Raw genomic sequence first — 26,680 nt, forward strand, 5'->3', positions numbered from 1 at the left:
TAATCTCCCTCTTTCTGCTTTGCAAATATTGGCATGTAAGGTGTGGCACACCTGAAGTTATCTTGATACAATCAAAACTGTAAAACTGATGCATTTCCTTTATAAATATACAGAATAAGGGGGGTGTCTTATTCAAATGATGGTTAGTGCTCTGGAAATCAAAAAGAGAACACTTTTTTGAGTTCTCAAATCGTGACAAAGGGCTTTTCAATTAATTGCTATTTTTTAATTGAATTATCACTTGGTTAATTCCACGATTGGGCTATATTTTGACAACACTGTCCTAAACATAGAATGTTAGCACTAGCTGGTAATTAGAACATGGTAACACTGCGGTTGATTACAGGGAGTTAAATGGTAGGCTGCAGCTACTGTTGAAAGTCCATGTTTCAATCTGCATGCCAAAATGTTTTACTGAAATGGATGAGGAAGATATTTGAGAACTCATAGAAAATATGTGCTAATTCTGCTTTATACTGCATTAAGTATTATTTCTGCAACAAAATGACCCCCTTCTAGTTGTTAATTTCAAAAGGTAATGTTTTAGGTTTTGCAGATTTGATTCTCAAGTTGTGTTCTAGTTGTTCAGTTAAAATGCTGTGGAAAGCTGTGGCAGAAGACTGGGAAATTAACTGACAGGCTGCTGCTTCTGTTGGAAGTACATATTTTTACTCAGGATGTGAGGCTTTATTCTCACATGGCTCAGTAAGATAGTGTGAATTGATAGAAAATAAGCTTCTGGACTGCCTTCCATGACCTCTAGGAGAAAATCATTAGAGAAACCAGTTTTCTCTCAAACATGGTTCTCAAATCTCAACAGAGGATCAGCATTTTACACAGTGTAAAATACACCACTATTCCTAATATTAGTATAGTACCACAAGCAGATGATTTTTATTGGGAGTTAAATCTGGTATCACCCCTTACATATGCTCCTTTTGCAACCATACAAAGTAGCCTTTCTCTACAATGCATTTCAATGGGAACCATGTCCCAGAATTTTGTTGACACTGCCACAACATCTTGTCCATTTTGTGGTCAGCCAATCAAGGGGTGATCGCTTTGAGATCGCCACACCAACCTTTTGGGGTTAGGGTATTCTCACCCTGACCCCTTATGTATTTTTTTTTTATTAATTTCTAGGACACTGGGGCTAATCCATGTATTTTGTTATGACAGTCTCAACATATTGTTCAGATTGTGACCAATCAATCAAGATTGCTTACTCCTTTTTAAAGTGGCCAATCAGAGCATATCTTAACAACCCCACCCAGATTTCTTTATTTATTTAACCTTAGTTTCTCAAAAATGGCTGAAAGAACTTAGACCAAATCATAAATAGTGTGATTTATGAGCAAAGATTTAGATTTCTGCCAAATTTGATGTAATTTTGTTTAGCTGTATTCTCCGTATTACTGTTCGAAAATGGAAATTGCATGCAGAAATTTTGTTTTGCCCCCCCCCCCCTTCTTTTCACCCTCCACACCCAGCTTGACACTCATGTCAAAACTTTCTGGGAAGGAACTGAGGTAGATGTTTTTTGGGGAAATTGTTGTATTTTTGTGAAGATTCATCAAACGGCATCAAAGTTATGTTTATATAAGAAATATATATATATATATATATATATATATATATATATATAGAGAGAGAGAGAGAGAGAGAGAGAGATAGATGTACAATATATAATATCTCTGCTACGTTGTTCAAAATCTCCGCCTAGAAAAAATAGGAAAGGTGGCATTCTCTGCTCATAGCTTAGTGAAGAGAATTGTGTAGATTGTGAGTAGTAGTGTAGAAGTACTATTATTTCACATGCTACATAGTGCAGTTTTGAAATAGTCCCCAAAGATTTAAATTGCACATAGGCCTGTTCAGGGAAAAGTGTAACAAGGCCTACAAAGTTAAAGAGATTTTGCCCTCATTTTCTCTGGAAGAGCACACTAACTACAATATGTGGCATGTCCTATTTTTATATATTAGCAACTTACCCTGTGGGCTTGCAAGACAAACTTTATGGATGTCTTATAGATGGCTAAGGCACTTCCTCTTTCCCCGTGTCACCGTCTACAAGGCAAAGGTACGTTCCCCTGCTATGTTTACTGCCTCGCATTTAAACTGCTGCCCAGCCAGAGCACAGTGGTGCTCCTGGCAGACGTATACTTTCGGCATTTGTATGGGAGGTGTAAAGACACACTGCAGCACCCATATATCATATTTCACCTTCCAAGCCTTAGAGGCATTTTAGGCACCATTCAGGGAAGTTAATTATGTCAAAGAGGTAGTTCCAATTTACAGAACATATTTTTAGTACAGGAACTTTAATGATGTTTCACAGTGGTAAAAAAGTACTAAAGTCAGCAGACTCAGATGATGAAAATGTGAAGGTGCATTACAAAAATGGGGTGATTTATCAAACTCTGTTACTATATAATATGAAACGTTGTGATGTGGACAGAAACAACAGGCTACAAAGCCACGAATACGAATTTTACAACTATCCTTCAAATAAATCCGTGCAATACAATAGTTTCTAAACATCTACAATAGAAATAATCCTAACTCACGTATAGCAGTGCTGCTACTTAGTAAATAAATAAAAAATGTTAGCTCACTTTAGTATATAACTGTAATTTTGTGGTTTTATAGAGATCACTTACTGTCCTCAAAGACGTTTCATTATTGTGAAAAGCGTACTAAGTGAGAGCAATAGATATTTACTCATAATTTATCCTGGCCAAATTACTGGTGATTCACATCCATTAGTGAAATGAGATTGGATTGAGAGACCATTAATACGGTGATGCTAATAAATGTTATCCACATCTTTAATCACAAAAAAAGAGTTAATGCCTTTCTTGTGTGGCAACTTAGAGTCCATTTTAATGAGCTAAATTATGCAAACCACATCGCAAAAAAATGTAAAAAGCCAATTGAAATTGAAAATGCACCGCTTAAAATGAAGGTCATATTTCTCGTACTTGACGCAGTATAACAGCTTCTAAAGAATTATCATCTGTGACTTATTTTTTGTGACCGCTAAAATGTTCAATCCTACATAGCAGTAACAACTGCTTTGTTCAGCTTTATGTTCCCTTTGCCCGAGTTGTGGGACTGAGTAGCAGGCAAGTACCTATAACAGAATGGAGAGCATACGACGAACAGTTTTGCCCCCAGTGGAAGGGCTACATTACTTAAACAATATCCCACCTCCAAGAGAAAAATATCTTCCGATTAAACAGAGAGAGAGAAGTAATTTAAGGTTTGTGTGTATGACATGTACCCAGTGCTTGAAATGGAAAGATTAAAGTGCAGGTACTCTGTGCCAGAGTACCTGCTTGTTTCCGAGAAGGGCCGGTACTCTCCAATTAAAAGTATTACAGTTTCCTTGAGATAAGCCGGTACTCTCCCTCTCAAAATAAAAAAGTGCCGGTACTCAGTACCGGACAGTACCGTCCCATTTAAAGCACTGCATGTACCAGTCCTTTGCAAGCCCTCTACTACTCAATTATCTTAACTACAGCGTGCCACATTCCAGTGTAAGGGCGATACACACAGTTTATGCGACTGTGGTGAACGTGAAGGTGCCTTAATGGGAAAGGGCACTTAACGGGAGTTAATGCACAACACACGTGGGCAAATGCGATAATGAGAACCCGTGGCTAGTATCTCGGGAACTTGTTAGGGGACTTGGTGGCAGCAGTGGCAATTGTGGCGGCGGCATCTAAGTGAGGCTCCTTTCCACGGCCACTCTCTGGTACTGCAGCACACCAGAAGCAAGCAGGGAGTTGAAGAAGACACAGCGATAGGACAGCCAAGGGACTGGCATTTCTAATCATTTTGGTGGTCTCAGTTCCTTGTGTGCGTCTTCGTTCTTGAAGTGCTGTTTCGAACAGGAGAGTGCCGGTGGCAGTGAGGTCATGATGGAATCCATAATAGTCCCAGGGCAGCGTGATTGCTGGTGGTACCCAGACCGATTTAAAAACTTGGCTACATCAAAAACCTGATCTTTCTGAGTGTTAGTCTAGGAGTGGATTAATCGAGGATTTAACCTAAATCTTTGGAGTGTTAATCCAGGAGCTTCCCTGCACACCTCCAGTTTTGCAGCTCCAATCAATTGTGAGTTTTAACTCCGCTTCTCTTAAAGATTTGGGAGAGGGGATGTGGGGCTCACTATAATTTTCAGCTGCTAAGCAGTAAATGAGTGTCCAACACTACGAGAGTCTGCTGTGTAGAAGGAGTCCAGAAGGTGGAAAGCTATTCAGGTGATTGCTACTGGGTTGTGGGTGTTAGCCTCGTGTGTAAGCATAGCTTTTACCCAAAAACCCCATGAACTGTGTTGGTGAACTTTTCAGATGTCTGCATGAAGGGACAAATCTTGGCAAAAGCAATCCAGCACAAATCATTTGGTTCTCCTGAGGATTTCTCTTTCAAGTTCTTTTCAGACATTCACTTCACAGTGGCCATAAGAAGAAAGGATTTTTGAGCATGTTTGAGGCTTTTAAGGCACTACAGGGTCACCTTACTCGGTTTTTAGCAGTCTAATACTTCATAAGGGTCACTTTCATATTTTCAACTTACTGGAAGATGTACTTAGGGGCATATTTATACTCTGTTTGCGCCGGATTTGCGTCATTTTTTTTTACGCAAATCCGACGCAAAACTAACTCCATATTTATACTTTGGCGTTAGACGCGTCGAGCGTCAAAGTTCATGGTGTTTGCGTAATTTTTTAGCGTGGACACCTTCCTTGCGTTAATGATATGCAAGGGAGGCTTTCCCTACTAAAAAATGGCTCTGAGGCATGTGCGTCGTATTTATACTCCCGGGCAAAAATGACGCCCGGGAGTGGGCGGGTCAAAAAAAATGACGTCTACCCTCGTTAGCGTCATTTTTTAACGCCTGCTCAGGGCAGGCGTTAAGGGACCTGTGGGCTCGGAAGGAGCCCAGAGGTGCCCTCCCATGCCCCCAGGGACACCCCCTGCCACCCTTGCCCACCCCAGGAGGACACCCAAGGATGGAGGGACCCATCCCAGGAAACTTAAGGTAAGTTCAGGTAGGTATTATTATTTTATTTTTTTGGGTGGCATAGGGGGGCCTGATTTGTGCCCCCCTACATGCCACTATGCCCAATGACCATGCCCAGGGGACAGAAGTCCCCTGGGCATGGCCATTGGGCAAGGGGGCATGACTCCTGTCTTTGCTAAGACAGGAGTCATTTCAATGGGGGTTGGGAGTGAAAGAAAATGACGCAAATCGGGTTGAGGCGAAAAATTTGCCTCAGCCTGACTTGCCCCATTTTTTCACGCCCAAACTCCATTTTCCCCTACGCCGGCGCTGCCTGGTGTAAGTCATTTTTTTTTACGCACACCACTCCGCAGCGCCGGCTAACGTCATTGAATAAATACGGCGCCCGCATGGCACGTTGGAATGGTGTTAGCCGGCGTTAAATTTTTTGACGCACAACTGCGTTGGCGCAGTTGTGCGTCGAAAAGTATAAATATGGGCCTTAGTTTCCTAAATACCTTACAGGATGACCTCATTGGCTAGATGATGTGCTGTTAATGTTTGTTTTGTCGCTCCCTTCTCTGTGACTAGGTCATGTTGCTTGCTATGCTTATTGCTGATTGATGGTCTGTTTTTGCTTACCTTGCTACCTTTTGTCTACCTTTTTTTCATTATATTTTCTGTTCCTCCCCTCCCCTGTTTGGGTTTCTTGAGCATCTGGTGGGTGCAGTTCCATAGCACCCTTTGTTGCAGGGTGGACCTTATACTTCCCTGGAGTGAGGTGAGGCACCCCTGTGGGGGAATTTCTGGGGGTGGGGATGGGTAGGGTGGGAGGTACATGGGGATGGATGAGGTGGGGGCCGGGTCTTGGTGGCACATGGGTGGTGCAAAGGGAAAATATGTTAGTATTTTGTTGGTTTTGGAAAATAGCAATGTTTATCTTGGACATCAGCACCATTTCAGGAAGAAAGCTTGTCATTGGGCATAATTAGGGTTGATTCTAATAACATTAATGGAGCTAATAATAAGTGTATATTTTGTGCTGTTATGATTTGGTTAGCCTCTTCTTCACCCAATATAATATTACTTCAAAAAACTTATTTCAAATCCAATAATCCTAGGATTTTGTTGCCAAATTGGGCATCACAGTCTCTGTTTGCCTCCGCAAATGTCTCTTGCAGGGGGTGGCTATCTTCTTAGTCGCTCATGTAAGGTGGAGATTTTTAATTTAGTTAAGGACCCTTGAGGAATATGACTTTAGGGTCAGGCAGAGGTGGGTGCTGGCGTTTGTACTTTTGTGAACTATTACAGCCTGATCTCTGACCAGACAGAGGCCTTGCAGCATTTGTATGACCTTGCAGTCCAGTTCAAAGTTTCTATAATTGTTGGCTGAGAATTTAATTTTCATCAAGACCCATAATAAGATACCCTAAAAAAGAATATAAGGCAATCAAAACCTAAAAAGGCAAGCTTCATCGCCACTTTTAAGGTGGATTTTGGTCCTTGTAGACCCAGAGCAATTCCAATCTCCATCACTTAAGGCAATTTATTTGCTGTATTTCTAGACATACTGCAGCATCTACAATAATTTCTTTTCTGTGTTCCCGGTTTCTAGCAGGATCGAAGATGCAAATTATCATGAATAGTTTTTTTAGACCATGTGGTGATTTCTTTGGATTTTGAGTGGCAGTGGGATTGCCTACATAGCAAAAGGTGGTGATTTAACAGAGTGTTGCTATCAGAACTTGATTGAGTTACATTCATATGAGGCTTTCTGTTTGACCTTTTTTAAATGAAATTGAACTCTGCCCCTCTCCTTATTGTTTGGAACACTTTTAAGGTGGATTTGAGAGACCAAAGGTTAAAAAATAGGAAAAACCTGCTCTAGACACTTCAGGAGAATGTTGAACGTGCCACTGTAACTTTAATGTTTGTGGGGCACCTGGACTCACAAGCTCATTTCTAACAGTTAGGCTTGACAAAGAAAACCCTTAACATTTTTTATATGGGATAAGAATTGCTAAAACAACAAATTCAACAAAATATAAATTAGGAATTTTATAAAGGAAGTGAACAGGCTGGTAGATAGTTATCACTCTTGTATAAGGCTAAAATAATGTGACCATTGTAGAAATGATGATGGACCCATTGTCCAAACAAATTGTATCGGAGCCTCACCACAATCAGTTTTTTTGGTAGATCACTAGCACAGTAGGCAGCTGGCCCTCTATGTAGTGTGCAAAGCTAGGCACACTGTGCAGGGCGTCCAGGTAACCACACGCAAATAGGCCAATCTTGGAGAAGTGAAAAGCATTTGCTGTACTCATAGTATCAATCCTGCAACTCACACACCCAAAGGAATAATTGGAGACCAATTTATAAAAATACTTCAGATTTCTATGTAATGTTTGAGACTAAGATTATCAAAATTGGTTGAGTACTTTTTGGGATAGGAATTTTTTAGGTTTAATAAAAATAGTATTTTTGTGCGTAATTACGCACCATAGAAATTAATGGAAAGTCACCTTTAAAGATATATATAAAATCGTACAGTTGGTTTACCAAGTTCTTCTTTGGCTGGTTGGTCGAGATCATCGGTGAGCACACTGTGCCAGCTGGAGTAGTTCAAGCAGCTCCCAATTTCAGTGGGAGCAGTGGTAGAAGGTCTCTGGAGCTGGTTCAGGGCCACTGCAAGGGATCACTTGGAAAAGGACTGCACAGTTCAGTTTAGAGGTGGGTCCTTAGGGGCACCTTGGGGAGTTGAGATCACACAGTGTGAGGGTCCCTTAGTACACAGCAGGTTCTTTGTTGCAGGGCGGCTGAGTGCAGAGTGAATCGGTGAGCCAGGAGCTGTGCGCAAAGATGCTCTTTGGAGCTGGAGGTAAGTCGGTTCAAGGGTCATTTGCAGGACAACAGGGGCACTCCGGTGGAAGGCTGGGGGTGTTCCTGAAGTCCCTCAACTGGGGCTTCCTCTTGGTCCTTTTTCAGCCCTGGGCGGGCTGGTTTTCCTGGTAGCAGACGTCAGCTGACCAATACCCATTCTATTGGTACGGTTTAACCACTGGAGGGCCCAGTGCCACCAAACTTGGCACACTTGCAGGGTTTGTCTATGCGATCTTTGGTGTATTGTTGGGTCCAGCTGTACCTTCCGGTTCGGAAGTTAGTGGCTGGGTAGTGAAGTGACCCTCGCTGGTTTGCTGGTTTCTTCTTGTTGCAAAGTGGTACCCCCCCTCTGGAGGGAGTTCTTGGGTGATTTTCAAAGCCTGGAGCTCCTCTTCGGTTCTTTAGAGGTTTTTCAGTTGTCCAGCAGCTCCTCAATGGCGATTGTCAGGTCCTGGGTGCAGCAGGCAGGGTTTGTCACCTTTTCTGGCAGGTCCACAGTTCTCATGCCTTGGATCTTCTTGGCGCTGGTCCTTTTTTTGTCCATCAAATCTGATTATCGGGTCTATGGATGCCCACTAAATACTGATTTTAGTGGGCGTTTTAGGGGGAATCTGGTAGTGTCCAATTGGACACCTACCTTTGGGTGGCTATACCCACTACAGTGACCACTTCCTGTGGGAAGGGTCACTTCCCTATCCCTGATTGGCTATGTTCCTTCCATCTAAGAAGGAGGAAAATGAAATGGAATTTCCACCTCACAGGCAACACCTTAGGGGTGGTGCATGACAGGTAGGGCCACTCCTCCTACCCTTTGTGCAGTTTCCTGCTTTGCTCTTACTAAAAGTGGGGGTTTGTGAAGGGATCGAACATCTGTTGCTAGCAGCAGGCCTGGGGGTTGAGTTTCAAAAGCGGGGAGCCCTTTCAAACTCGACCCCAGGGCAGTGCACATTCCTGAGGGCGCGGTTTTAGCACCTCCACCCAGGAAGGACATTGTTCTACAAACCATGGAGACAGATCTCACCCCCAAGGTTTTTAGATTGGGTTATGGAGGTGGCAGGCTGTATAGAACCAGTCAGCAACCATGCCAGGGTAGTTAGCTTTTGAAGGGGACTGCTCTAAAGTGACTCCTGGGTACATTCAGGGATAAATCCAATACTGGTACCATTTTGGATTTATCATTCTGTGTTGTTTGATACCAAACAACCCAGGATTCAGGAGGGCCATCATGTAGCTGGGAAACTTATGTTGACCAGTTATCAGCACACGTATTAAAATGGCTGCTATGTTCACTCACTATGTCCCAAGTTTGGCAAGGACTCGGTGGGGGCATATTGCTCATGCAGCTATGCCCAAACATATGATATGGTGCACCCTGACTTAGGGCTGTAGGGCCTTCCAGAAGGGTGTCTTACCCATATTATATGCAGTGTATGGTGGACAGAGCACACAGGCAGTGTGCTATGTGGAGTTGGTGTTTTAGGTTTGCACCCGCATACTCAACCTGCAATGTCAATGCTGGGGGCATCTGGATGCATAGCCCTAAAGAGTGACACAATCAGTGCTGCTGCCCTCAGGAGCCTACCCATATTACCCCATGCCCTTTACTTGCCTTTCACTGTACCTTTTACTAGGGAGTTATAGTGGTGGCTAAAGGTGTATCCAATTGTGCCAATGCACCACAACAGTCTTAGGGAAAGAGCTCTGGCTCAGAAAACCTAGTTAGGAGCGGCCCGAGCACTACAATTTCTAGGTTACATCATACATCAGGCAAAAAGTGGGGGCTAACCATGTCAAAAAGAGGCCTTTTCTCACATGACTTTATAAGACAGATGCGACTATGGATCCCAATAGGATTTCTCACTTTTTACACAAGATCACTATCTCTAAGATGTCTTCCGTTCAAAGCTGTGATCACATGGTACCAATTTCAACAGAGGAAATCAAGTTATGTTTAGACAGCTGTGAGAATGGGAAAGTGGTGTGTAGCGATGGATTCCGCATCGGAGTGTATAACATATTTTTCCCTGAGTTACAGAAAATTTTGATGCAACTCTCAAATTCAATTTTAGAGGGGTTCTCTCACCCTGTTCATTTTCAGAGGTTATTATTATTGGAGTCATGAAAAAGATAAACCAGCAGCTTATCTGAGTTCATTTTGTCCAATAAGTCTTTTGAACTCCTATTATAGGTTTTTCATGACAATTATAGGGTTATGTTGATGGTTGTTCCACTGATCCACCCTGATCAGAGTGGGTTGTACTTATTGGCTTAATGTTGTTTAATACTCATTATCTGATACAGGCTATTGATTTCTTTACTCAGAAAAAACTTATTGATGCTATCTTAATGTTTTACGGAGTAAAAGCCTTTGATCAGGTTAGCCAGGAGGCTCTTTCCTGTATTTTGGGGCCTTTTTATTTGCCCTTCATTGTTTGTCAATGCTGAAAGACCAAAATGTAAATGTTTCTGCATTAATTATCATAACTTTTATAGAGGTGGGCACAATTTGAATCACTGGAGGAACCAGGCAGGTGTTTCTTTTATCACTGATATTTTTCGCTTTCTTCATCGAACCCCTGCCTATTGATTTGCACAGGAAAGATCACATCTATCCCCCTCTCCCTGGTATCTCTAAATTGAATCTGCACACAGATGATTTATCTGATAGCAGAGCAGAATAACATCCAGAATTTACTTGATAACATTACAGAGTTAAGCTCAATTAGGAGGCTATAAAATATATCATGGAAAGATGAAAATGTTTTTATTGCTGACATTCTATTAGACTTAAGTCATTTGTAGACTCTTTTACATCCAGATTGTCATCTAGGTATCCGTGTCATATATAGTTAACTGGTTGTGTTGAAACTTAATTATGTGTCTACTTTAACCAAAGTTTTTATATAGTCCTCAAACGGTCTTTGCTCCCTGTTGAGCAGCTTTAACTAAAATGTCAATTTTGACTCTCTTCATTATTTTATTCTCAAAATTTCCAATTAAAATTCCAGGGAGATTCTTCTCAGAGTTTGACACACGTAGGTTCATCTGGAATAAACATTAGCCAGACTGAGTCTTCCAAATCTTCAAATGGATAAAAAACATGGTTGCCTAACCTGCAAACATTATCTGTTAGCACTTTTAGACACCTTTGCTCATTTTAATGATACACTTTCTGCCCCTTCTTTTGATAATAGCTCATGTTGAAGGACACTGGTGTTGCTTTCCCAGTATTCATTAACATTGTTTACTTACCTTAAAATAGTAGGTATGAGGTGATTCAGATCTTGTTATGCCATAAGAATGAATTTTATAGACAATTACTGTTTTCAGATTGTCATGAATCGCTTTCACTGAAAGACTGTACTGGCTTTGGTTTAGTCCTTTCTGCTGAGGAACTGACCCGTTGGAAAACCCTAGGATTTCATGAGGTTATTAATTTCAAATTTAACAACACATGGAAAGCGTGGGATCCATTGGGCCTGGCAGATGACATGTCAGGAAAGATAGTATGGTTTAGTTTAAAAAAAAAAAAAAAAAACTTGTTAAAGTTGTATTCAGCATCTCTTTCTGGGCCAGCCCTGGTAATTTAAAAATATTGTATACATGTAAATTCTGAGATAGTGGCAGCTGGTACAGACAGATTCAACAGGGTGATCATGTTAATCTGGTTGCCAAACAAATCCAGAAAATAAATAGAGAAACTGGGTTTAAATTGGGGTCTGAGGAGTGGGAGGAACTGTGTCAATTCAGCTATACGTCGTTTAGAGACTCCACTGTTAGATTCATGGAATATTTATCTTGCTCGCCTCTTTATTACACTCCAGAGCGTTTGAACATCATATTCCCTTCAGGCTGTAATCGCTGTTGTAGATGCTTTCAGGAGGGAGAAGGAGGCTGGCTCAATGTTGTCCATTAAGCCCCTTTCTTCACGAGTTTTGGAATCAGTTGGCAGTCTTTTTTAGTTCATTATTAAATAGGCCTCTTTGGTTGGAACCCTTTACTATTTTGTTGGTCATAATTACTTATAAATCTGGATTACTGTATCGTTCATTATTTGAGCGTAGGGTCATTTCTATTGTAATTTGGGTTGCCCCCTCTTGGATTTTGCAACAATGGAATCCGACTGATGCACCTTTTATGTTTCATTGGCAAAACGAAATGTATAAAGTTACATTTCTGGAATATGTTTATGCAAACATAATTAATCAGTTGAAGAAGTATAATTGTACATGGGGCTATTATGAGCAAGCTCTTTTTTTGTACTATATTGTTGGTAGGGTTTTTGTACGATGCTGCTGCATTTGTATTGTCATATCTGTTTGCATTTGTATTGTCATATGTATTTGCATTTGTATTGCCATTTCTTTCCCTGTATTCTTATAGGTTCTTTTTTTACTACTAATAAAAAATTATTTGGAACGCGTCTCATTAATCTCACCCATGCCAGGACAAACACACTCAAAATCTTGCCCAGTCCGTCTTGCTTCCCTCCTTAACACTCAAACTAGAATGAGGGCAAACAACACGTACTGTGGCAACATTTTAAGATTCTGATTGGACAATCCAAACTCATGCTTTGTAGCGAGTACTAACTAATATTCCCCTCTGCTGAAGAAATAACTACTTTCAATGTAATTGCCCCAAACTTCGAATACTTAATACATTTTATAAAAATGTGGAGTAGAAACAGGAAGCAGAAAGGATAATGCACATTTGCTTCTGCGTGTAGAGGCTGTGATAGTGAGGCAGGTGTTGATAGCAATTTTACTCACATGCTGCAAGAGATTGAAGCATTTTAGCTGAGTGAGTCAATCCCAACCTTCGATAGTGGGTTCTGATGAACGTTACTGATTTCTATAGGCGCTGGAAGTATGGATGCAGGGGTGCTGCTGCACCCCCCAAAATACCCATGCTGTAGTTAAGAAGGTGAATGAGAATTTAAGCTGCCTTTAGATCTTGTCACATTTTATGTGCAGCTTTTTTGTTCAGGTCAAATGTCAGGCTGTAATGCCAGACAAATTGCTGGTTAATTGATCAATGTAGAGATTTGCGTTTTCTTTCTCTAACTACCATCAGACTATTTTGTAATGTGAACTATGTGACAGTCTTGCTGGTGTACAGTGAGTGTGAAAGGAAAGTCTGTAAGATGTCTATTTTTTTCTAATTCACAACAAAATGTAATTATCTGTAAATTAACTATACACATATTTCAACATGCATGAACTGGTAGCACAAATTAAGCACATTATTTCTAATTCTTAAGTGTGATGGGAACAAAGGCTTTAATACGATCACAGCACATCAAGACACTTCACTTGGAGATGTGCAAATGATAAATCTTCACTGAACTCCCACACAATATGTATAGGCTGTGCCCCATGTAGTTTTAAAACTAGATGTCTGTGCAAATGTTGCATCTACTTGAATTGAAAATGTTGTGTCTGTAAATGAAAGGGGGGAGTCACACCATGCTTTAATGATATATTTGCGACAGTGTGCTCCAAAATGCACCATTGGCTACGTACAACACTATTGCCACTTTCCTGCTGAACGGGTGTGACTTACCTGTAACAATTCTTCTTTGTGAGATACTTGAATTTTTCAGATTCCCCATGAACTCGGTGATGTAACTTTGATGGTTACACCCCTGCTCTGGAAATTGTTCCAGCACCACTACTGATTTCTATTGCATGTGGTTAAACATTTACTGTGGCATGAGACATAACAAAAGGCACATACCAGAATCCAATGATCGTTTCCCCATGAGAGCAATGAAGGATTCCGGTCTATACTCTGAAAAATAAAATACATAATTTGTAAAACATACTAAACCCTTTCTTTGGAAGTGAAAGAACTTCAGTGTACTGTACTAATAAACATTATTGTACTTCACGCAAACTTTCAAAACAATGTCAAAATGTAAAAATAAAACGCAATACATCACTGTTCAAGGATATTTGTTAACACTGTCATAGGGATGAACATATGCAAATTATAAACAATTCCACATCTCAAATGTGCAGTGAAAGACTTAAAGTCAAGAAAAGTAAATCATATCCGGAATCTGTAAATACATGTGAAATACATTTATGCTCATTCAGTTTTTTCAAGTGCCACTTTTGGATGTTGAAAGCGTCATCTGTGGAATTTTTAAAGACTCACAATCCTGCAGGTTGAGCAAAGGGTCACTGAAAGAACTAACCCATGTACTGCTTAATTACCCAGGACAAAACGACTTGAAAACAAAACTTGGACAGTATTATACAAATTGTCCCTGGGCCTCAATAGGCATGTGTGCCTGCTTTAGATGCCCCCGGGGCACTTTGATAATACAGAAAGGGCTGCAGGTGCTTGTGCAGCAATTCCGATAATAAAGATAGTGCTGGCTCACATATAGCTCCATCGCCATCACCAGAGGGTGTTCTCTCATTTGCATGGGGGTGTGGCCCCATGCAAAATGAGGACAACCCTTTAGCTCTGTGCCTGTGCCTTCTTATAGACGTGGGTGCAGAGGCAAAGAAGCTGTCAGGAGGTGCACTGTCAGTGCGTCCCCATAGGCAGCCCTCTAGAGGGGGGAAAGGGGGTCCTATGGACCCTTCAGACATTCCCTTGCAGGTGAGTGCAGTCACTCACTGCACCTGCCTGAAAGGGGAATCTCTAATTTCCCTGAAAAAAGCTGGCAGGTTGGCGCCTGCACAGTGAAACACAGAGCACCTGCTTCAAAGCTGCTCTGTATTTCACTTAAATGCACTGTTCCCTGGAGCAGAGCAAGTTAGCAGTTGCCCTGGAGGCAGTGCATTCAATGTAATAGGGTGCATTTTCTCTGTTTGTGCCTGGTGCACCTGTGTAAAGGTGCTCTGTGGCACAAAAAGAGAAAGTGCGCCCTTTGTGTAATAGGATCCCCGGTGTTCCCTCTATTTAGACATTTAGGTTGACTTGTCATACAATTTTAAATTTGTCCCTCATTAGAACTGCAGGACTGATATTATTTTTGTGTAAACTCCTTTTGCTGTCGAAACAGGGTTCCTGGTCGATAGTATTTTTCCATGCACTAACTGGATCTGTGCTACATGTCCATGTTCCAACTGTATAACCAGTGATATTTCCCCCACATGTTTTCAGTAGATAAAACCTAACATTAATCTTTTTGGCAGTAGGTGGCAGATTCGTGTGCCAGGCTCCTCAAATGAGAAATATTCATGGAGCAAAAAATACCAAAGGGCTCAAAAAAGAAATATCGCATACTTTCTCAACATCAGTCTCTCCAAGTTTGACCTCCTGTAAACTTGTGGGCAAATAGTGCTTGGTAAGTAGTTTGTGCATGGCAATTAGCACATAGGCAACTATCACTTGCCCTCAGCCCTAATTAAACCCTGGTTGCTAAATCCATTTGAAGGTGCAAACTCCCACTGAGGGCAGTATTAGCTAATGCAGTAATGGCCTACCCCATATTGATTTTTGGCAGGCAAAGTCAGAGAAGACTCTTGCTGCAAGCAATGCAAAATGACACTTTGTGCACCCTGGAATGGACATATGTGTTCAGATGTGCACATTAATCATGCACACATTGGAATTTTGCACTATTTGTCAACAATATATTTGCCAGGTTTTCCTGTTGAAACATTCTGTCAAATAAGATGGTGTGGGTAATGTGCACATGGACAAATACCACGGGCAAGGTTCAAAAAGGTTTTGCATCGGGTTTGTATTACATTTTTAATGCAAACCTGACTCAAAATCTTTTTGGAGATTTACAAACCAACGCAAATTGGTATTTGTTTTGGTTTGTATGGAAAAGTAACACACGCCAGTGTGAAGCACTGCTTTGCATTATTTTGCTTCAAAGGGGCATTATCTGGGTGGTATGTGGGTGCTCCCATGCAGCCACACATGTTTTTTGATGGAAAGCCCTTTCTACTAACATTAGTGGATCAGGTTTTGGGCCAAAAAGTAATGTTGCTGGAAAGCAGGCGTTAAAAGGAGAAATGTTTTCATTTCTCCTTGCTTTTCCGACTTTGCATGTGTGCTACACTGTACAAAGTAGGAAAGGCCTTAAAACTTGCTTAGGCTTTATATTTTGTACTGGAAGGCTTCCTTCCAGTACGAAACCTATGCGGGACTCACGCACCCAACCTTGCACCATAGTGCAAGGGTGTGTGCATGGGACTCGACAGCACAAATCTATGCTGGTGCTAAGGAGAGGGGAAGAGAGTGCCATATCTCTGCAGATATGGAGCTCTCCTGCTCTCTCCCTGTCACGCAATGCAGCACAGCATCTTTGGGTAGTGTCCTAAATTGCATGACACCTTTGAGAATCTGGCCCCAATGTGCAATTAGCACCTGATCAAAGAGCACTTGAATTGCGAGTTTGCACTTGAAATGGAAGTAGGGCCAACGTTATAAAACAGAATTAAAACGAAGATCGTGTAATCAGGGGATAAACTCCTGTTTTAGTTGCATACTGGAGCTTGCAAAAGAGATTAAATTAGTCCCTTCATTTTAATCAGGGACTACATGTAGAACTTGACTGTGGTTGCCAACTGTCTGTCCAAACCTCTGAAGGAACATACTAATGCAAATAGTGTGGATGCTCACAGTGGTTACTTTCACCTTGTAGAGACGTGCAATGACATTGCCCTCTTGTGTGAGTAACTGCATAACCAAGAGTCAATGTATAGAAAATGAAATAATGACAATGTTTAGTAATTATACTATTGTCGTTTCTGAGATCAATTTCAGATGATAATTCATGTTATCAAAACTTATATATTCAGTGTTACTTAATGGACACCCATTAGGGTATTTGTTTGTTGCATCTCTAATTAAAGGTGGGCGAGCTGCTGAAAGTTACAGCCAGGCTCTAGCCAGGTGGTTGTCTCTGGCTCAGCTCGAGGTCGTCTTGGAACCTCCAGCGTAAAACAAGCCAAGTTTCCATAGCAAGCTGTATGGCTTCAATTCCCACTCATTTGTCTTGGAGCAGTGGGCTGGGATCCGGCATGGGCTCAGCTTCCTGTAAATATGTTTCTGAGGTCGTGTTTGGAAAGTCTGACGTTTAGTAAGCAATTTTCAAATATTGTGATGTACTAAAGTGAAAAGCTGTGCTGTGTTAAAGGAGTACGCTTTGTTGAATTTTGATGCCAATTTATCATTTTTTCAGTGCTGGGGCACTTAGAGCACAGCCAGACCCTTGGCTCGACTCTGGCTCGGCCTTACCTGTTAGTGGCTGGCTCACAACTACCGCTAATGACCGACGAATATAAATGGTTGTTGCATATACAACAGGGATAGCTTGAGGTTGTAATGTTATTCATTCATGTTACTATTGAAGTAACACTTAGGGCCATATGTACGAACACATTTACCCATAGACACAGAATGGGTAAAACCCTTTGCTACATCTGGCCCTTGCTTCTTTATTGACCCTTTTATGTTTTAACACAATCATATTGGCTGATGCTTTATGCTACTGGTACTGTGATAATGTAGTGTATATGTGAATTTAAAGTTTCTGGGTTTATTTTTACAGCCCACCCCATCTCATTTTGAAACAAATTACTTTTATGCGAAAAAAAGAAGAACCTTTGTTTCATTGCCACGTTTGTTGAACTCGTAGATACAAAGCAGATTAGAAGGAAGAAAAAACACACACCAGAGGAGCTCTCACAATATAAAAAAAAAAAAATTGATATTGAACTTTCCAAGGTGCCTTTACCATAATATCTTATGTGGAGAGACAGAATGTTTTCATAAGAGAAATAATTTGAAAGGGGTATAAATCGTGGCACTGAGTGCACCTGCTACTGGGTCTGAAGACTATATTTCAAGGAAAGAGCTTTTATATTTATTGATCACTGTCAATGTCAAGGATGCAATACAGCCACACGCAAAACATGACGATTAAAACCTTTATTGACCAATGAAGAATTCTCACAACATGAAAACGAAAAACAATGTCCTTGTTGGACACTGACACTTTATGACATATATTTGGTCTCTCAATCGCTTTTCAAATAGTATTCTCCAAGAAGTAGTAAAGTAGTTGTTTAGGTTGAGTGCAAATTGTCATAAATCAAATCTGTCCATTGTGTAGCACTCCTTTAATGTTTATCTCTGGACGTTGACCTTTGCTGAGGTTTAATAAGATTTGCTGAAGAGCCCCATGTGCTCTTTTAACAACGTTTCTTTTGTGGAATACCTTGGTATTCTGGGGGTGGCCTGACACTAACTCTGCAACTACAGTGCTAGTAGAAGTGCGGTATTAAAATCTAGGTAAATGTAAATTGGATGTTTCTTCTGTCATGGTATAGTTGTGTTGTTAAGCTTCGTGAATTGGACAGCATTTTCTAGTTATCCCTTGATTGTTTTGGGAAGTCATAAACCTGTGGTGTCCCATAAAATTATATCCCTACTTCTTGAAAATAGTCTAAATTTGTAGAAATATGTTAGCTCCTATCCTAATTGTTAAATTAACACTTTAAATATTCCGACAAAATATTAATTTTTATTGCATCCAAATGAGTCCAGATAACTAAAGTCTAAAAAATCCATCTACTAAGTAGCAATTTATTAAAATCTTATTTGCCTTCACTAAACATAGAGAAACATGATCAATGTAATTACGAAATGTGAATGCTAACTTTATATCTCAATATGCCATTTGATTTACTGTCCAAGAAAAATCTCGGTTATCTAGATCAACATTTTTCAAGCTGTTTGATACTGCTATAACCTGTGCACTTTGCAACCTGGGAAGTAACCCATTAATTAATTGCTTTCATGTATGTTGTAACAGGTATTGCATGCTGATACACTGCTAACCTCAGAACATCCGAAAAGAAAAATTAAATCATTTCTAAGTGATTGAATTCAATAATGCCGTGTGTTGCCCAATCGCAAAATACATTTGTTAAGTGGAAAAGGACCTTGCCTTTGAACTTTGAGTGAATTGAAGTAATTTATAAAGTATTTTTTAATAAAGGTGGTATACACTGTAGGAAGCCAAGGACTGCAGTCCTCATGAAGGCTTCCATGTCAATGTTTTAAGCTGAGGGGAACGTAAAAATAGATATGGAGAATCATATTATTAATAACGATAATAATGATTGTAATACTACTAATAACAGTACTGCACAGGATTGACAAACAGCGAACAGGGTGTCGTCGAAAGTCGTCACAATCCTGTAATCTCAGTGGGACATTAAACTGAATTTTTCTCTTAGGGAACCACAAGTGACTAAAGGAGGACTCGTTGTGGAATAATTACTCTTATTTTTGCAAGATAGTGCCGAATCCTTTTCATTGTATTGTTTTCCTGATATTTTAATTATTTTGCTCAGGGTGTGTGTTCCTTCTGGGCTTCTCTGCATTGTTTGTCTATTGAGAAAATAAAGTTGCCTGTTTTATACAAAGTGTGGGTTACCATACCATTACCTGTTTTTTGTGAATGTGAGAAGATGGTGCGTTCGTTTCAGAAATAAATGCGATGTTTTAAATAAATATATTCCTCTCTGTCCCAAGCAATAAATCTTATGGGGCAGTGTGGTCATAAATCACTGGAAAAAGAATGTATAGGTCGTTGGGGGTCTCAATGTGTTGATCCTTTTTTGGATGCTCCACACTAGCATCTTAAATGAAGCACTACCTTATAAATAAGCGCAAAAATGTTGAAAACATTCCCATAGCCTTGCTGGCCACGATCCTCATGCTATATTTTTTGCCATAACGTTTACCACTAAAGCAGAACTAATTAGCTTAGGATGCATTTCTCAGTTCAGCAACATCCCTTTGACACTTTAAGAAAGGTAAAATGCTACTCGTGTAGAGCACGTTAGAAGGGCTGAACCAAACCAAGAGGAACCTAACAGGTGGAAATGTTAAAAAATAAAGGTAACGTGAAAGGAGGACTGATAGATTGAACAGAGAAGTTCAGCATTTAAATGTACTTCCGACTAAAAAAGTGAGCCTTGCTGATAAAGTTAGCATTGATGCTCACATGACCCTTAGTAACTCTGTACCGGAAGAGATTGTATTTAACTGACCTGTAAATGCTAGCCTGTGCAACAGAGCAATTAGATAAGATACATTGAAAATTACAATTATTTATATATCCAATAAAATAATCTTTTTAGGTGCATTCGGCCATTGTGCTAATCTCTTCCCACCATATATGTGTCACCTTAGCGCAGAGTGTGATTGCGCACAAAGCATGATCTCATGATAATCTCATAAGCAAGATTTCCATGACGTTTTTCTTGTCATCATTGAAAAGTGCATAGGCCCTTATTTACAGGGTTTTGGTGAAGGGCAGCACCACAGATCATCTTGCTGTGCTGCCGTACGTCAAAGTGAAAGGTCAGGAATGCACCGTAGTCCTTTCCCACTGCACTGGCACCGTTTTGGCAGCCTTATGCCAACGCAGGAACCCTGGCACCAGGGTGCAAGGGTGCCTGAGTTGCATGAAGGATTGTTATTGTGCAGGAAGGGGTACCTTCCTGCACAAAAATAATCCAGAGATGCATTTTCCTCTTTCTATGTGTGCTGCAGAATGCAGTACACCGAGAAAGAGCGACAAACGAAGAGAAATAAAAATATTTCTCTACGTTATGACTCACCTCAGGAAGCATAATGTTTTGATGTTTCCCTGGATTTACATGAATAGGTAACTCTGGGGCAGCATCAAAATCCATGGGTGCTGCATGGTAAAAGTCACTGCAATGCCCGGGGGATGTCTCCCTGGCGCAGAGTAAGGTAACACAGTGACTTGTGCTGCTGAGTAAGGTATTGCAGGGACTTGTGCTTCTTTGCCTTACTCTATATCCATGAGGCGATTCAAAGGTACACAAAGTGGCTTTTGTGTGGCCTCCTAGATATCGTTGAGAGCTTTGCACCACCAGAGGGTCACAAAAAGTGACACTTGGGCGGCATGAGCATCTCATAAATAAGCCCCATAATGTCTGTGAGACTGCTATATCGACCTGCCAAATCTGACAGAGGCAGAATCCTTGACAGAAGACCTTATGTGAAATATATAAGACACTGTAGCCCATCTTGCATAGTTCAGTGCATGGTACCATTTATTTGCTGAAGAATGTTTCAGCGAACACAACAAATACATTTTTGAGGTTTTGCCATTTCACTTTAGATATTTTTGCTGTCATGGACACTGCCTAGCCTGCAAAATGAAAACTGGATTATAAAGCAACACAAATTTACCAAAAAAATTCATAAAAATCATTGAAAAATACACTTTGATCATATCATACTATTCAGTAGTAAATAAAGTTAGCAACTTACTTTTAGATGGGATACCCTGGAATTCTAGTAAACAAAAATATATGTTAGAAAGTAGCAGAACATTTATAGATTATGATAGTTTTAACTTGCGTTTACATTTACTTCAATACAGAGATACAACAAAAGGTGTGCACTAACATTATTTAGGTCAGAGACTTATTTTATTAGCCAACATTGTTGATGATATTCAGAATGAGTTCCTAGGCTCATATTGTCTCATAGGGTGGACGGCAAAGAGTTGATGTAGAAAAGGTACAGTTCTCTTTTTATACATTTCATTGTATTTATATTTCATCCTGATCAAGTGGATGTGACTTCTTGAAACCCACTTACAATATACTTATGAATTGCGGCTATTCACTAAACATTTAATGAACGCTCTGCACCTACTACAGAGGGCTGATTAATGTCTTAATCTATCTGCAGGCATTCAACAAGGTCACCCAGATCACCCTTTGACTACATTCAAAGATAGGGTGGGGATGAATTGTATGGTTCTGAGCTCATTTCAATAATATCTTATTGTTAGAGATGGGGTTTCTGGTTGGCTAGGGTATGCACCTAAGCCAGGCAGAACCCACCCACTCTAGTCAGGGAAAGGGAGTTACACATCCAAGATAACCCCTGCTCACCCCCTTGGTAGCTTGGCACGAGCAGTCAGGCCTAACCCAGAGGCAATGTGTAAAGCGTTTGCACAACACACACAACATACATGACGCTATGTGTACACCACAAAGTAAACACAACACTGAGCTATGTGAAAATAAACTGTGTTGCACAAAACATAATTAGACCAAACAATATATGTCAGTAATACCCTGCCACCTTAGCAGTTGTCAGAACGTTACACAAGTTACTAATACTCTGCAAGAATAAGCAATTGTCACATTAGAACACATAAGACCTCAGAAGTCTGCAGCACAAGTAGTAGCCAGGAATCACAATAGAAAATGATATGTACTTGTCATCACCACATCATGAATATCCATAAAAGGAACATTAGAGCACCTATGGCAAGTCAGGAAAAACATATATTAATTATGTCCATTGGAGGAACATTGGGAAATGATATTTTTTGCAAAAAGAGTACCTGTTTTTGAGACAAATGTACTCCTACTGCTGGGAAAAGGAAAGTAGGGCCCCTGGTGCTCCTGTGTGCAAAACGGGGGCCATGTTCAGCTCCTGGAGGAGAGGGGTGGTCGGCACCCTCTCTATGTCACCAGACAGGCCCCTCCATCGGACCCGCGATCTCTGGGAGTGCCCCCCGGGCCTCCACTGGCCCTTCACCAAGGGGGGACCCACCAAAGAAGGCCAAATGTTGATTACTGGGGCGATCGTGCCCCTAAGGCAGTGGTCGGGGGGAAGGAATTCCCTCGTGGTGCGGCTGCCGGAAGAAAACGGGGAGAGAGGCCGACACCTCTCTCAATGTGCGGCGCGCCTTCTCAGTAGGAGCTGGTGAGTGGAGGCTGGAAGGTGCCCTGGGGGCGCCCCTCAGATCGATCCTTTCCCCGGGGGCACCAATAGGAGCCTGCTTGCTCCGGTTTCCTTTTCTGTGTGGGCCAGGGGCACTAGGGAGCACGTGATGCTCGCGCTTGGGGTTGCGGAAGTGAACTTGGCAGCCAGGAAGCGCTTTTAAAAGCACATAAGGCAACACTGGTGTCCCGGGCTGCGGTGGTGATATGGGCCACACAAAAAGCACTTCAAACATCGCACAAGGCAACGCTGGAGTCCTGGGCTGCAGCAGTGATGTCTCTTCTGCCAGCAAGTGCGCAGGATGCGCAAAGGAGCCAAAAGAAGCACTCCTCTAGGCGCTTCTCCGTTACCAGTAGCACTCCTCATGCTGAAGTAAGTTATAGGGGACTGGGGGAACAACATCCTTCATCTGGAGACACAAATGAAGAAGGGACACAGGGCTGGCGAACCCAGCTAGAGGTCAGCGCAAAAAGTGGATGCAAGCAGTGGCAGCTCCTCCTAGTGACCAGGCAGGTCACAGGTCAGCACAGCAGCGGCAGTCCAAGTTCGGTCCTGGTGAGTCCATTCAGCAGCGTCCAGTGTCCAGCTTCAAGTAAGCTTCTTCAAGGTTCAAGAATGTCTAAATTGTGGGGAAAATTCCCCTGTACTTATACTTAATTTGCAGTGTCTCTTACAATGAGGAGGAGAGGGGGTTCTAACCAGTTACAACTGGTTCTGGGAGTGCCTCTTCTCACCTCCAGCACAGGCTCCAAACATCAGGGGGGATAAACAACCCTATTGTGCGAGGCCAGGGAACAGTCTTTACAAATGCAGGTGTGCCCCGCTTCTCCCTTCTCTCAGCCCAGGAAGACTATAAAATATGTAGATGCACCTCTGTGACACCTCCACCCTCCCTATGTGCAGGCTGTCTGAAAAGTATGCACAAAGCCCCAACTGTCAGTCTGCCCAGACATGGATTGGAGTCAAGCTGCAAAACACCAGAGTCAGAAGCACAGATAAATGCACACTTTCTATAAGTGGCATTTCTGTAATAGTAATAAAAAATACACCTACACCAGTAAGTAGCATTTCTCATCACTATTACAACCATACCAAACATGCCTACGCTACCCCTCGTAAATTAGACAATACCCCTTACACAGAAGGCAGGGCATTTCTAATGTAATCCTATGAGAAGGCAGCACTCACAGCTGTGAGACATCAAGTTAGGCTGTTTGTCACTACCAGGACAGGCCACGCAACCTGGCACATGTCCTGCCTTCTACATACAGGGCACCCTGCCCATAGGGCTAGCTAAGGTGTACCTTAGGGGTGACTTACATGTAGTAAAAGGGGAGTTCTGGGCCTGGCAAGTAAATTTAGATGCCAGGTCCCTGTGGCAGAAAACTGTGCACACATGCCTTGCACTAGCAGGCCTGAGATAGGTTTGAAAGGCTACTTCAGTGGGTGGCGCAAGCAACGCTGTAGGCCCACTAGTAGCATTTAATTTACAGGCCCTGGGTATAGGGATACCACTTTACAAGGGTCTTCTAGGTAAATTAAATATGCCAATTAGGTATAATCCAATCATACCAATTTTGCAAGGGAGAGCACATGCACTTTAGCACTGGTTAGCAGTGAAAAAGTGCTTAGAGTTTAACATCAGCCAACAAAGGTCAGAAAAATAAGGAGGCAAAAGGCAAAAAGTCTGGGGAATGACCCTGTAAAAGGGCCAGGTCCAACACTTATCATGGGAACAGGGAGCTCCATGAGGCTTAGGTCCAGATTTAAGAGGGCCTAGCCCCTCCTTGTGCCACAGAAGCATCATTTTTTTTATGCCAATGTGGCCCAACGAGGCCAAATTTGCAGCGCCATATTTACAAAGAGGTGCAATGCATGAATTGCACCACTTTGTAAACCCTTGTGCCACATTATGACTGCGCCAGGCATAATGTATGAAAGGGGGTGCACTCCCCTGTTAGGGGGACCGCAAAAATGGCACAATGGAATCTAAGAGATTCCACTGTGTCATTTTTTGTGGCTACTTTTAAAACCTGCACAGGTTCTGGCACTAATCCTACAGAGTACATTAACAGTGAAAAATATTTCAATGCAATTGCCCCCTACTCTGCACCATGGTGCACCGTATATTAAATATGGAGCACACATGGTGGCGGTAGGGGGGGTGCTAATGGTGTGTGAGAAAAGTGGTGCTGCATTGGATGCAGCACCACTTTACTTAAATAGGGCCCTTAGTTCTACCACTGAAACTGCTTTAACTTTTACTTTGAACTGCTGACCCTCCTTATTAAACATTATAAATTCTCTACATCAGATGATATACTCCTAGGGCACAATTTTAAGGATGCCCAGCCCTTGATGTGCGCTCTCCAATAACAACTAAAACCAGTTGAATCTGAATTCCTACAAATTTTCCTTTAAGAGTTTGACCCCTGTTCAATCATGGCTGCACTCACTTATGATACTGGTCTACACACTTCAGATCACATAGGGCCTAATTCTGAGTCTGACGGGCGGCGGAGGCCGCCCGCCAGACTTCCCCCCTCCGAAATACCGCTCCGCGGTCGAAAGACCGCGGAGGGTATTCCGAGTTTTCCCCTGGGCTGGCGGGCGGTCTTCGCAAGACCGCCCGCCAGCCCAGGGGAAAACTCCCTTCCCACGATGACGCCGGCTCGTAATAGAGCCGGCGGAGTGGGAAGGTGCGACGGGTGCAGTTGCACCCGTCGCGTATTTCAGTGTCTGCTTTGCAGACACTGAAATACTTTTAGGGGCCCTCTTACGGGGGCCCCTGCCGTGCCCATGCCATAGGCATGGGCACGGCAGGGGCCCCCAGGGGCCCCGTGACTCCCCCTCCCGCCATCCGGTTCCCGGCGGGAGAACCGCCAGGAACTGGATGGCGGGAGGGGGAGTCGGAATCCTCCATGGCTGCGGAGCGCGCTCCGCAGCCATGGAGGATTCCTACGAGCGGCGGAAAGTCAGCGGGAGACCGCTGGCTTTCCGCGTCTGACCGCGGCTAAACCGCCGCGGTCAGAATGCTCGTAGGAGCACCGCCAGCCTGTTGGCGGTGCTCCCGTGGTCGGTGGCCCTGGCGGCCACCGACCGCCAGGGTCGGAATGACCCGCATAGTGTGCTAAGTCACTACACATCACATTTCATAAAAAATGTTAAAATGCAAGCACATTTAAACACTTCATCCGGTGTGCACATCTGAGCTGGAGCATATTTCAAAAGAACAGATTTGTTTGTTCAAGAGCAAGTATCTCTCTGTGCACCCAAGCAATGCAAACAAAAGGTTATTTTTCCTGTCACTTCGACGGCTATGTACTAGTGCAAATCCTGGATCAATATCTCAATGCAGTCATAGGATACAATAAAAGATGTGGAGATGTTTTCATTTTCATTTTCCCAATATTTTGTTCCATTTCTTGAAAGCACAGGAATAAATCCCAAATTGCTAATCAAGGAAATTATGCACTGAATGTTCTGAGTCTGGAAACATCAAATATGCTTGTTTATTCCTAAGGGAATTCCGTCAGGATCACTATTGATAGTGATTGTTAATTTGTTGAGAGATACCAATGTGAGAACTAAATGGATATTAAAATATATATATATATTCTATTTGTGAGTGGCCTACAGAATCCTTTGTTGCAAGCCATATCTTCCTTGCCCTGACTGGCTGGACAGTAGAATACTTTGAACATGACATTTGTCAGATGATAGCATTTTCCTGTGAATAATTTAATCCTCTCTCACACTGGAAGGTATAAGCCTCCAACATTGTTTTTTGGATCTCCTGAGTAACGGAGAATCAGATATGAATTACTTTTCTATTGGTTCAGGGTTCAGTGCATTTTGGATATTTGCAAAACAATTGCAAGAAAAATGTCAGTTTATCCTATGTGTCACTTAGTGGAAGACATCAACCTTGGGCTGGATGGAATCTACCATACGTTTGTGCATCCTGGGACTTCTATTGCCTGGTGCCCAATTGTATTCACATTGAATGGCTGTCTAGGCAAAC

The 26,680-nt window shown here is 42.0% G+C and overlaps 1 protein-coding gene across 2 annotated transcripts in view; it reads right to left on the minus strand.

Moving 5' to 3' along the window:
- Positions 1-26,680, minus strand: part of LOC138260842 (tachykinin-like peptide) — a 171,899-nt gene that overhangs the window by 13,421 nt on the left and 131,798 nt on the right. For both annotated transcript variants that reach the window (XM_069209267.1, XM_069209265.1), the window contains 2 exons: positions 21,184-21,207; positions 13,630-13,683 (listed from right to left, as the gene is read on the minus strand). In XM_069209267.1, coding sequence (XP_069065368.1) covers positions 13,630-13,683; positions 21,184-21,207 — 78 coding nt within the window. The remainder of the gene's footprint in view (positions 1-13,629; positions 13,684-21,183; positions 21,208-26,680) is intronic.

The sequence above is a fragment of the Pleurodeles waltl genome, chromosome 10, assembly GCF_031143425.1.
Source record: "Pleurodeles waltl isolate 20211129_DDA chromosome 10, aPleWal1.hap1.20221129, whole genome shotgun sequence".
NCBI lineage: Eukaryota > Metazoa > Chordata > Amphibia > Caudata > Salamandridae > Pleurodeles > Pleurodeles waltl.